The sequence below is a fragment of the Poromitra crassiceps genome (genome assembly GCF_964638095.1).
Source record: "Poromitra crassiceps genome assembly, chromosome: 17".
NCBI classification, from domain to species: Eukaryota; Metazoa; Chordata; class Actinopteri; order Beryciformes; family Melamphaidae; genus Poromitra; species Poromitra crassiceps.
The window spans coordinates 23,831,405-23,844,628 of record NC_139635.1 but is presented as its reverse complement, the minus strand read 5'-3'; the positions used below and the strand labels follow the sequence as shown (position 1 = coordinate 23,844,628).

General features: G+C 44.2%; 1 protein-coding gene across 1 annotated transcript in view; it reads right to left on the bottom strand.

Moving 5' to 3' along the window:
• The window catches only part of LOC310792269 (protein NLRC3-like), a gene marked incomplete at both ends in the record, with an annotated part of 46,711 nt that overhangs the window by 22,052 nt on the left and 11,435 nt on the right, over positions 1 to 13,224 (bottom strand). The window contains 4 exons of the mRNA XM_083653991.1: positions 3,604 to 3,682; positions 6,066 to 6,075; positions 7,457 to 7,542; positions 8,195 to 8,308. Of these exons, the coding sequence (XP_083510117.1) occupies positions 3,604 to 3,682; positions 6,066 to 6,075; positions 7,457 to 7,542; positions 8,195 to 8,308 (289 nt within the window). The remainder of the gene's footprint in view (positions 1 to 3,603; positions 3,683 to 6,065; positions 6,076 to 7,456; positions 7,543 to 8,194; positions 8,309 to 13,224) is intronic.

The following is a 13,224-nucleotide window of genomic DNA, read 5'->3' as shown; positions in this document are numbered from 1 at the left end:
TACAGCATGGTTTTAGCGTATGAGACAGCAAGCTGAGATAATCGCAGTTTTGTGAAACTCAGCAGAACAGTCACCTGCCTGTGATTGTGGCTGCCTTTGGGCGAGTCTGTATACTGTATTGTGTGTGTGTGTGTGTGTGTGTGTGTGTGTGTGTGTGTGTGTGTGTTCGCGCGTTGCTCCGCGGCTCTGGGGGGAGGGGATCTCTGTCCGTTCTGTGTGTGTGTCTCCGGGCTCCTCCCTCCGTCTGTGCTGCTGGGAGTTTGAGCAGCGAGTTAGAGCAGCCTCTCTCCCTGGCAGCGAGTGTGGATAGGTCTCACTGTCTCTTGGGTTTGAGAGCCCCGATTAAGCCCCGTGCGACTCTAGGCTTTATGCTGACACACAGTCCATTTCTGGAAACCCCCACCGCAGCAGCGCGAAGCGTCCCCGCCTACAGTATGAGAATGAGGCTCCTTCTTTTCTGACTGTAAAATCGCCAAGCCATTTCCGCGGGAGGCGGCTGCTTTTGGTCCACGGGTCCCGTGGCTGTGGCTTCTCTCTGTCTCTGTCGCCACTTAGTGGTCGGTAAAATAGATTACACACATTCTCTTGCTCCAATAGTTATCTCGAAGATGTAAAAGGGGTTGATTGATGTCCCACCGTCAAAAAAAAAAAATGTTTATGTAAGACGAGTTAGCTCGTCCTTGGCACTCAAGCGCTGGATTATGTAAGACGAGTTAGGTCGTCTATGGCACTTAATGTGTTAACGGGTCTGTAATCGCGAGTAAAACGGCTGACTTGATGCCTAGATAAGGCAACTGGTCTGCTCATGTTTTTCAAGCTGGGAATAGTGCGTTACGTTGTCGCCGCCCCCTCCTGGAATTCCAACGCCCCCTATACTGTAGTGGGCTGTAGCCGGGGCTGTGTGTTTAGAACATTCTTTTCACTTTGATCTTGCTATAGTGTAGCGCAGGGGTGCCCACACTTTTTCAGCTTGGGAGCTACTTTTAAAATGACCAAGTCAAAGTGATCTACCAAACATATTTATTTATATATATATACACACCGAGTATACAGTGGAAAACAGTGGAACAGTGGAAAAACAGTGGAAAAACAGTGGAAACAGTGGAAAAACAGTGGAAAAACAGTGGAAACAGTGGAAAAACAGTGGAAACAGTGGAAAAACAGTAAAAAAAAAAAAAAAAAAAAAATCCCCTCAATGCCATGCGATCGACCACACTACCTTCGCGATCGACCGGTCGATCGCGATCGACGTATTGGGCACCCCTGGTGTAGCGTATTTACATGCTTGCAGTATTTAAACTGCAGTTAGATTGGTTTGAGAAGCATAATAATATGGAATAATAGCCTATATATGGAGACAGACAAACGGGATGAAAGGGAGGGGGGGAGCAGAGCGCTTGGCTTTTCTGGCTTTACTGGATCGCTCCGTGGAATTGGAGCTTAAAAGGGACGCTTGTGATTCGTTTACTGCACTTCTCCAATGACCAAATTGTGCATAATTTTACACTTAAAAGGCGTGGTTATAATGCTTAGGCCGCCTGTAGCGCCGATACCAAAAATATCGAGTGTGCTGGTCCACGCCCACTACTCTGGGCTGCGTCTGGCGTTGGACGAAGTTCATAGGCCGATGCAACGATAGAGCCCTGTATGTTTTGCATTTCACTCATTGGTGAAGTAAAAGGTGTTGTTAAAGGTCCATTCAGCAGCCTCGGTTCAGCTGTATTCATTAGGTTTTGTTTCGACGAGTCCCTCCTCCCCTCCCTACATCGCCCACGGGAATGCGCACAGGCAAGCTGCCTGGCTGCTTATCCAATATGGCAGCGGTCTGCATCGGACTAAACTGTAAACACAACAGCAATGTAAGTACAATATCAACCTTGCCACTTTCCAGCCACCTACTGAAATTAAATCAGAGACGATACGTTACACCCGCATGGTAACTTTAGTATGATGATGGTGTTTGCTAATAAAATTGTGTCCTAATGGCTAACTTAGATCGATAGCTGGCCACAAGTAGCATAGCTTGCAGCTGGGCTAGCCATGAAATAGGAGACAAGTAGATGAAGGCCACTGGCTAACCAAGCTATTACAACAATTTTTGCAAACATGTCTAGAGCAAAGCCAATAAGTTCTCTAATGGCAACTTATAAGTTATTAGAATAGGACTCACTAAAATGGCAGAAAGCATTCACCCCATTCTGATTTTGGTTCTTATGATACATGAATAACACAGTTGTCATTATTAGAATGCTGTATTTTAAAGATCCAAAAAAAAAAAAAAAAACATTTAATAAAGGCTGCACAATATAAATGTATTCTGCTGGGGCCTGGGGTCCAGACGTCAGTCTTGCTGCTGTGGAAGACATTAAGAGACCAGTCATTAGTTGAAGTGCATCACATGCAGCAACAACAAAAACAGTAATTATTATTTTCGGTTATGGGGGGTTTTAACTACAACAAAAAACAGCAGGAAAAGCAAAGACCACTAAGGAGGTCTTGTGGCACATGTGTGTTATCCTTTTTTACCTTTGTTACCCTTTTTTAAATGTATTTATTTATTGATGATGGCCTGATGAAAGATGATCGAAACTGTAATCTATAGAAGTGGGCAATTCACTATGAAACATGGGCTATGAAGTGGAGTGACAAGTTTCACGTACAATATAGTTTCTTACCAGCAACATGACAAACAATTGTGAGTAAGACCACCATCAAACACAGACATTGCCAACATAATAATCATAACATAATCTGAACATAATCTGGATTTTGATCTGTTTACTGGTGATTTGCTAATGTTAGCCAATGTCAAAATAATAACTTGGTACAAACCTTACATCCAAGAGCTGTTTCATCGGGAGGGCTTTTTTCCTCTGTGGCGTATGTTGTGGTCTCTCTCATACAGTAACTGGGAAAGTGTAGTTGAACATGGTTATTTTCTAACGTTTCATCTCTCAATCACTCCACTTGCCAAATTACCTAGCATAGCATCGATAGAGTCTCAACTCAGCCTTCATTCAGGCTCAGTCTTGAGACAAGACTAATAGAACTACTTAGTTCGCTTTCTGCTAATGGAGCACAGAACGTTACTACTGTATAAACGTCTCTGCTTCTCTTCTCGTCTCTGTCTCTCTAGCTACTGAGCTAGCAAGCTAATGTTGCTAGCCCCGGACCTGACATTAGCTATCGCTAAAAAAAACACCACCAACCCACCATGCTGATGCTAAAAATTATCCGTACAACTAACAGTACTTCAGAATAAAATTATAGCGTAACTTACCTGTCCAGAAGCAATTAAGCCAGTTTTCTTGGACGCTTTTGTTGTGTAGACGGGAGTGCCTGTGGGACGCCATTTTACTGCTCTGTGAGCAGTATGCACATTCATGAACACAGCCAGGACTGCCTCTTGTGGAGTTCTGCCTTCTGATTGGATAAAATCTGTCACCGACCCCAAAATCTTTCAGAGCTCATTCTAGTGAAGGCTCTGTGGTGTTAATGTCATACACCAGATACCATAGAATAGTGTTTCCTAAGGGAATATATAGCTGTTTTAGACATATTTTAACACAAAAACATCACTAAATGCAGCTTTAATTTACACACCATAAATATGGAGTCCAGGTCTGTTTGATGCTCCTGGTCAGACTGCCCACTGGGAACCTCTGACATCTCCTGGTCAACTCTGTGGGGGGAGGGATGGGACATCAGATATTAGGTCAAGGGTCATAATAAGTTATATTATCACACACACACACACACACACACACACACACGCGCACACACACACACACACACACACACACACACACACACACACACACACACACACACACACACACACACACACACACACACAGTTTACCAAAGTACCCAAAGCTTATCATTTCCACCAATGATTGGTACTTGGAATATTTGTCTTGGAAAGCCTGGTCCATGTACAAATCAAAAACACAGGCCACTTCTAGAATCAGGACCTCCATGTGGTCGTTGTCAACAAAGACATCATCAGGTGTATTGGGGATGTTAGCACGTGCACGCACACACACACACACACACACACACACACACACACACACACACACACACACACACACACACACACACACATTAAATACTTTATTTGAATTTGCTCATTCACAGCACAGGATTCAAATGTTACAGTTACAGTTACTAGTCAATTACCCGGACATGTGACACAACTATGTGCAAACCTCCGGTGCAGCGCAACAATTATAACTACTGGACTTGGCACCACGTCAGACACCAGAGGTGACTGTGAGGTCCAACGTAGACTGACCACGTTTGGTCAAAACATCCTGTCTATAAAAGGCAGCCAAACGTGGAACAGTGTCCCAGTCTCTCTAAGAGAAAGCCCGACCCTTGCCACTTTTAGAAGTAAACTCAAAGAATGGTTGAAATCCAACCAGACATGTAAACACTTATAATATGTTCTAGGCTCTCTGTATTTTTGAGTGTATCCTGTCACCTATGTATTTTTGTGTGTATTCTATTACCTATGTAGATCTTACTCTGTTTTATATTTCTTTGTTTTTATGTTTGGAGACTACGGATGGAAACTAGCCTGTGCTAAATCCGGCACTTTTTACACTTTTACCATGTAACTGTATCTGCTTCATGTCCAATGTGTTAATTAATTTGGCATTGTCCCATTCAAATAAACAAATACAGTGAAGTAAAGTAAAGTAAAGTAAAGACATCTGGGAATGCGTGTGGTTCAAGTGAATATTAAAGATGGGTTATTTTTTTTGTCAAAACAGTATCTCCAAATAATTTATTTCAGGAACCGTGATTGAATTGTGTGTGAGCAAACTATAAACATGGTGGGGTGGCAGGGGCGGACTGGGATCATAATTCAGGCCGGGCATTAGATACCAAGCAGGCCAGGCCGATATGGGCCGACGTGCGTGCCGGCGTCCGAAGGGCGGCGGCGAAAGATTTGGGCCGTTTGAAGCCCAATTTGGGCCGTTTGAAGCCAGATTTGGGCCGTTTGAAGCCCAATTTGGGTCATTTGAAGCCAGATTTGGGCCGTTTGAAGCCCAATTTGGGCCGAGTCCAATTTTACAATGAGATGCACCCACTTTAACCCTGAATAAAGTAATAAAACCACTAGTAAACCAGTAGGCGGCGCCTGGCCTGCTGTTCAGTGAGTGGCCTGACTGCGGGCACCAATTTTTTTTTTTTTTTTTTTTTTTCAGGCCAGGCCAGGCCAGGCCACCGGGCATTTGCCCGACGTGCCCGATTATGCAGTCCGCGCCTGTGGGGTGGTATCCGAGGGGGTGGTAGCCGAGGTCCGGTGTGAGTACCAGATCTACTCGCCCTACCGGAAGTGCTCGGGGTCCAGTGACTACAGGTGACACCATATCTTCACGCATTATGATTGGCTGCAGCGGCCAAACAGTGACGTTAGCTAGATATTTATCCGCATTAGCACGCAACCTGATGATCTAACATTGATCATGTTAGATACATTTATAACATTGATAACATTAGAGAATGTTAGCTTGACCCCAATGGACTGTTTTAGTTGCTATAGGTAACGTTAGCAAGGAACCAACTGCTAGCAATTGCTAGCTGAAAGTGTATACACAATGTTTCATGCAGTTACAAGATAGTAGATATGTGTTATTAGCATACATTCCTACGATAAAGTGTATTTTTAAGCTCTCCCAACATTTATTTAAAAAGATTAAGGCTCGTGTTCATGGGAAATGGTCCTGTACACTTGAATCCTGATCATGCAATGTTTGTATGATTCATATTTTTAATGGCTTATGCCCAAATGTTTGATAACATCAGTAGCTTAGCTGTTAGCCAATCTAAAGCTGTCGGACATTTTGGGCATGTTAAGTTAAGCCCACGTGCCCGACGTACAGCCAATCACAATGCGTGAAGCTGTGATGTCATCTGTAGTCGCAGGACCCCAAACATATCTGGCAGGGCGAGTAGATCTGGAACTCACACCGGCAGCAAGAGTAGACAGGCAGAGTGATGCGCAATGGCGGTCTCACAGGCCGAGCAGGACTAGTGGAGCATAGAAAACTTGCCTGAAGGGAACTTTGGGATACAGAAGGAGGCAGACTTCGCTTCATAATCAGAACCACCTACGATGCACTTCGTACTCCCAAGAACCTAAACCTGTGGTTTGGAGAAGATCCATCATGTCCCCACGGCCAAACTCAAGCGACACTAAGGCCAGTGATTGGCAAGCTACTTGGAAAATGTAGTAAGCTAAGCTATCAGTTACTCTCGATTAAATATAGCTAAACGACATTGAAGCTATCCCCAGAGAAATGTAGCAAGCTAAGCTACGAGCAACATGGCAAAAGCAGCTTGCTACATCAAAGCTTTATTATATTATAAAACACACTGAAACTCTCACTGGCACAATATTCAAAAACAGACAAAACCTGAATGTCTTCTTCATCACTGCCAGTGGCTCCCTCTGGCTCTGCCATCTTTCAAAGTTCGTTGCTGATGTGACTTCGCCAGCACATGACATATTTTGCCCTCCCCTTAACCAATCGTCAGTCTTCATTGCCTAAACCCAACCCAATCAGAGGCAGAGTAGTGCCGGGTCTTGCTGCAAGAGAGGCAAGGATGCTAAAAAGCAAGGATGAAACTCATCATCATAATGGAACGAAGTGCTTTATTGGCTACACAGGCACACTTGACATATGCAATGTCTCCTCCTGTTTAATCCAAACCGCAGCACAAATCTCCACTGCGTGCTTTGCTCATGGATTTTCTCTGGCGAGTAGCTTGTAGCTTTTGCGGGAAGTTACAAGCTACTTGGGTCTCTAAATAGCTTAGCTACTGAAAAAGCTACTTGGTTCAAAAGTAGTGAAGCTCCCACCAAGCTACTGAAAGCAAAGTAGCTTCGCTACTTGTAGCAAGCTACTGCCCAACACTGACTAAAGGCACATCCTCACTGGCTGCAAAACAAGTCTGTCCCAAGGCCGTTATACCTGGAGGCACAACCAGGTCCTCCAGCAACTGACAATTATCCTGGAAGGAAGGAGAACTACCACCAACGCCATCCCTCCCCCAACATCCGGCTTGTCAAACATCATTGCCTTCATACCAGCAGGACAATTCCCAAAGCATCCATATGCAAAAAGGAATCTGATCTACTGGACATGGTATGTGTCACATCCTCCTTCATTCCTCTGACCCCCTCCCTCAGTTTAGAATTAGTAGGAATGAAAAACAGTAAATTGAGGGAACAAAATGTCTTCTGTGTGCATGAATTCAGCCAAACTGAGGGCAGGTCTGACCCACATCTCATGTTGTTCTAGATCTTGGCCTTCATAAAACAGTTTTCTCTCCCTATGGCCCCTCCTGGCCTCCATAGGTTTCAGTACGTTATCAAATAACATTTCCTCATTCCAGTATAACCAGTCCTCTTACTTTGTGTCTGAAGGTCCAGGTTCATTACTGAAGTATGGAGGTGTGTCTTGAGACCAGTCACTCTTCATAGTCAGGCAGCTGGGTGACTCTGCTCTCTGCCTGTGGTACTGACCTCTGGAAACACAATTTTACACATATCATCATTACACGCACACGCACACGCATACGCAAGCACACACACACACACACACACACACACACACACACACACACACACACACACACACACACACACACACACACACACACACACACACACACACACAGGCCTTGTGGTTTGAGTGTCCGCCCTGAGACTGGGAGGTTGTGAGCTCGATCCCCGGCCAAGTCATACCAAAGACTATAACAATGGGACCCATTGCCTCCCTGCTTGGCACTCAGCATCAAAGCTGGAATTGGGGGGTTAGATCACCATATGATTCCCGAGCGCGGCACTGCTGCCGCTCACCGCTCCCCCAGGGGATGGGTCAAATGCGGAGAACAAATTTCTCAGGTGTGTGACAATCAGTGGGACTTTATCTTTTACCTTACACAAACACACATACAGATTCTTGAAATTAGTAGATAGATATGAATGAAATAATCGTTTGTTTCTGGCTAACATAATCCAAATAAACATCCATTTTGGTTGTTTTGTAGAGCAGTGAGGAGTTATTTTTCTCTTTCCAGGGACTTTATTTGATATCTTTACAGCTTGCTTTTATAAATACAATCTCATTGAATGATATTCCATTAGGTAGGTTTCCAGTATCACCAGTCCTCTTACTTTGTGTCTGAAGGTCCAGGTTCATTATTGAAGTATGGAGGTGTGTCTTTAGACCAGTCACTCTTCATAGACAGACAGCTGGGTGACTCTGCACTCTGCCTGTGGTACTGACCTCTGGAAACACAAATGTTTGATACATATCATCATTAGTTCTAGTCAAGACAGACAACATTGCATGTGATGTGATAGTGTGACGATCGGATCCGTCAGAAGGTTATTCTATTCTATTCTATTCTATTCTATAAAGAACCATTTGAAGCAGGCTGTAGGAGCCATTTCAGGTCGCTTTCACATATAAGCTGGTGGACTCGGTGCGATTCGATTCGGGGGGGTGAAGTTGCAACATTATATTTTTCATTTGGTCCGGTTCGCTTTCACACATGCAATTTGCCAAGCGCACCAAACTTTCTGAACAATGTCACGTGGTCGACACAGTCACTCGTCTATTGGACAGAATATAGAGGGGACATCTCTCCTCTTCTGCCGCTTTGCCTGCTGAGGGCTGACTGAACAACACAAGTGACATAGAGAAACAACCTTTATGCAATCTTGGGATTTCTGGTTTTACTTTGGTGTTACTATCAAATAAATATTTGACAAGAATGCGTCCAATATGAGCAGCAGATGACGAGGCAGCGAGCTGTTGGGTCCAACATCATTCTGCAGATGAGATGAGACGAGCGAGGCAGCGGTGAGCACCGACCCGTGTGCGCGCCGCAGTGTTTTGCTTCCTTGGTATGGTATGGTATGGTTTATTTACTTAATCCCCGAGGGGAAACATGTTTTGCCACCAGAGCGAATTAATTAACACAAACAAATAGCAAAAACATACAATACAAGGTTACACACACAAATGACAAAGTAAGAAGCCTCATGAACAGAACTAACAGTGCTCGTTAAAGAATTTAACCGCAGCAGGCACAAAGGACTTTCTAAATCGCTCAGTAGAGCAAGGAGGCATACGAAGTCTGTTGCTAAACGAACTTCGCAGAGCGTGGAATATATTATAGAGGGGATGGTCTACACAAGAGAGAATGGAATTTAGTTTAGTCCTTATTCGCCTGGCAATAGTAGTCTCCAGGGAATCAAGAGGAAGGCCAACCACTGATCCAGCCTTCTTGATGGTTTTATTTATCCTGCTTTTGTCTATAGCCGTGATGCTGCCCCCCCAGCAGAGCACAGCGTAAAAGAGGACACTAGCAAGAATACCCTGGTAAAATACATTTAGGAGTGACCTGCTGATGTCAAAGGATCTAAGCTTTCTTAGGTGGAAAAGACGTGACTGTGCTTTTTTAAGCACAGAATCAGAGTTTTTCTTCCAGTCAAGTTTACTGTCTAGGTAAACACCAAGATATTTATAAGACTGGACTATTTCTACCTCCTGCTCCTTAATAGTGACAGGCGAGACACTCACTATCCTCCTACTAAAGTTAATAGCTAACTCTTTGGTCTTATCAACATTAAGCTCCAAGAACCTGGTGTCACACCACTGAGTGAAGGTGTCAATCTCCTTTTTATAGGCAAGGTCGTCACCTTTGTTAATGAGACCAATAAGAACAGTGTCATCAGAAAATTTCTGCATATGACAGGAGGACTCACTGTGTCTGCAATCTGCAGTATAGAGAGTAAAGAAAAAAGGAGCTAATACTGTTCCCTGGGGGACTCCAGTTTTGGTCCAGATCACATTAGAAACTGTATCATCCAGTTTAACAAACTGGGGTCTGGGTACAAGGTACTTAAAGCACCAGATGATCGTATTATTATTAAGTTTGAACTGTGTCAGTTTGTTTGCTAGTATGTGTGGCTGGATCGTGTTGAATGCACTAGAAAAATCAAAGAACATCATCCTGACAGAACTAGCAGGTGATTCAAGATGGCTATAGATTTTGTGCATCATAAGAATTAGTGCGTCGTCAACACCTACACGTTTCCTGTAAGCAAACTGGAAGGGGTCTAAATAAGGTGCAACCTGCTCCTTGAGATGGCCCAGCACAACCCTCTCGAAACACTTCATTATGTGACATGTCAAGGCAATAGGTCTCAAGTCAGTGAGGCTAGTACACACCCTATTCTTTTTGGGAATAGGGACAATACATGATTTTAACCATAATGTAAGAATAGAAGATGAAGACAAGGAGTAAGAAAAAAGAGAATAAAATACATAGCACAGCTGGTCAGCACAGACCTTGAGGGTGCGTGGGAAAACACCATCAGGCCCAGGGCCCTTGTTCACCTTTATGCGTTTTAACTCACGACGAACCTCATCTAAACAGATAACAATAGGGGGACAGCTGTCCTCAGGACTAGGCTGAGCCAGAGAAGAGAGGATACTCTCATGCTCGGCAGAGAAGTCTTGATTATCAAATCTAGCAAAGTATTTGTTTGCCTGGTTAACATCAATACCAGATCCCAACGAACTGGAGTCATTAGTCCAATCCGTGATTGTTTTCATGCCTTTCCAAAGGCCCCTGCTATTGGTGTTAGACATCTGTCTTTCAACCCTGTCTTTATACCTGAGTTTTGCCTGTTTTATCTTGGCTTTCAAATCCTTCTGAGCAGTTTTAATCAAGTTAACATCACCACTGTAAAACGCTCTCCTCTTTTGATTAATAGCTGCTTTCACCTCCCTAGACATCCAGGGTTTGTCATTAGGGAAGATTTTAACTGTTTTACAGGGGATGGCATCGTCAACACAGAAATTAATATAATCTGTGACTCTATCAGCTTTACAGTTTAGGTCGAGTTCATCATCATCAAGAAATATGGACCAGTCTGTACATTCAAAGCTTCCTTGTAGTTTGTCACAAGCATCTTCTGACCACACACGCACAGTTTTGGACTTAATAGGCTGCCTCTGAATGACAGGAGTATAGCACGAAGTCACTGATAGCAGGTTGTGGTCAGATTTTCCAAGCGGTGGAAGCGATTTCACCACGTAGCTCCTCTTAACGTTACTGTAGAACAGATCGAGAGTTCGGTCCCCTCGTGTGGGGCACTTTACGAACTGCCTGAATGACGGCAGAGTGGCAGATAATGTACAATTATTAAAATCTCCATTCACGATCACTAACGCGTCTGGCGAGACGCGCAGCAGGTCGTGAGTGACCCGAGATATTGTCTCCGCAGCCAGCTTCGCATTTGCAGAAGGGGGAATATATACCACCAAAACGATAACGTGGCTGAGCTCCCGCGGGAGATGATATGGACGGCAACTCGCCGCGAGCAGCTCGATGTTCGGGTCACAGATCCTCTCCTTTATGGTGACATGTTCGGGGTGACACCACCGGTTGTTAGTGTACAGACAGACGCCCCCACCTTTTGACTTGCCACTCCGTTTGGGGTCTCTGTCCATCCGCTGTAGAGAGAAGTCATCCATATTCACATGGGAATCGGGGATCGAATCCGAGAGCCAGCTCTCTGTGAAACACAGCAAGCTGGACTGTCTGTATAACAGACCGCTTTCTACTCATGATGCACTGCCTTTCCTATATTTGCTCTTGTGTTTGGTTCGGTTTGCTTTCACACCACAAACAAACCGTGCTAGAGTTCACTTGCAAACGAACGGAGACCCACATTTTCAAACGGACCAGAGTTTGCTTGTTTGTTCCGCAACAGAGTTCGTTTGCGCTTTCACACCACCCCAAACGAAGCGCACTATCCGAGGAAACGAACTCTGGCGCGGTTAAAGGGGACCAAACAGCTTATATGTGAAAGCGACCTAAGTGTCATGAGGCCAACAAATGTGTTACCATGGTGTCACTAATATATACTGTAGGTATATAGGAACTTTCACTCAGGTGACAGGTGTTGCTGGATGGAGATTTATGCACACTGGTTAGATTATCACTGTACACAGGGGAGTTGGGAGGTAGAGAAGCAGCATCTCCAAGGACCACTTACCCAAATGAGAGAGGGGGGGGGGGGGGGTGACATGACAACAACTAGAAAAAATAAACTGGGTAAATATGTGTTATGCTGCGGTCAGCTTTTGTCCATAGTATTATTATTATTAATTATTATTTATTGTTATTTTTTGATTTATTATTATTATTATTATTATTATTATTATTATTATTATTATTATTATTATTATTATTATTATTATTATTATATTATTATCATCATCATTCATGTTTAGCTACTACAGTGTGAAGAAATAGGGGAGGGAAAAGGGTGAGAATAACCTCAGCACCAGTGGCTCCTGCATTACATTACTGGCTTTCATTGGGAAGCTAAGCAGTAGGTTTGCCGCTTTCGGAACTGCTAACATAGCTTACGCTACTACGCAGTCCCTTGTTAGTACACCGCCAATGTAGCCACCACAGGTCGCTCCGTCTGCTAAATTTTTCAAACTACTCGATAAAGTTTCGCAAATGAAATTTCAAATGTACTTACGGAGCGAAAAGGGTTGTGTGAACCTCGGCGCATGATGTAGAAACAATAGCGCCACTAATAAACATGTTTAATCCCTCACTGAAACCCGGGTCTCATTTCTTCAAAATGAATCGGCGAGAAACACTCGTCTTCTTCTGCGCTGCTGTCATGGGTGGTGCGCGATAGCAACCATAGCGCTCGCTATCACTTCCGGCCCCTGGCGGCCGGAAGTGGCACTTTTGTAGTTTTTGTAACTTTTGGAGTTGCAAAAAACTACAAAAGTGCCAAAATTTAGCAGACGGAGCGACCTGTGGTGGCTACATTGGCGGTGTACTAACAAGGGACTGCGTAGTAGCGTAAGCTATGTTAGCAGTTCCAAAAGGGGCAAAGCAGTAGGCTGTACCACGAATGTTGTATAAGAAGAACCAGGATCTGTCCCTTGATCTGGTTTGGCTAAACCAGATAATTGCCACGGAGCTCGATTGTAGTTAACTCGTACTACGAACGTAGATCGCCACTCGTTAAGTGGAACCAGGTTTTTCTAATCAAGTTGAGAGCGCGTGCACAGGAGCTCGTGCCCGTAAAAGAGACGTGGTTTTTAACAACTAGCCAATCACAATGCAATATGGACTGCTCCAGCTCAGAGCCATAGCTTT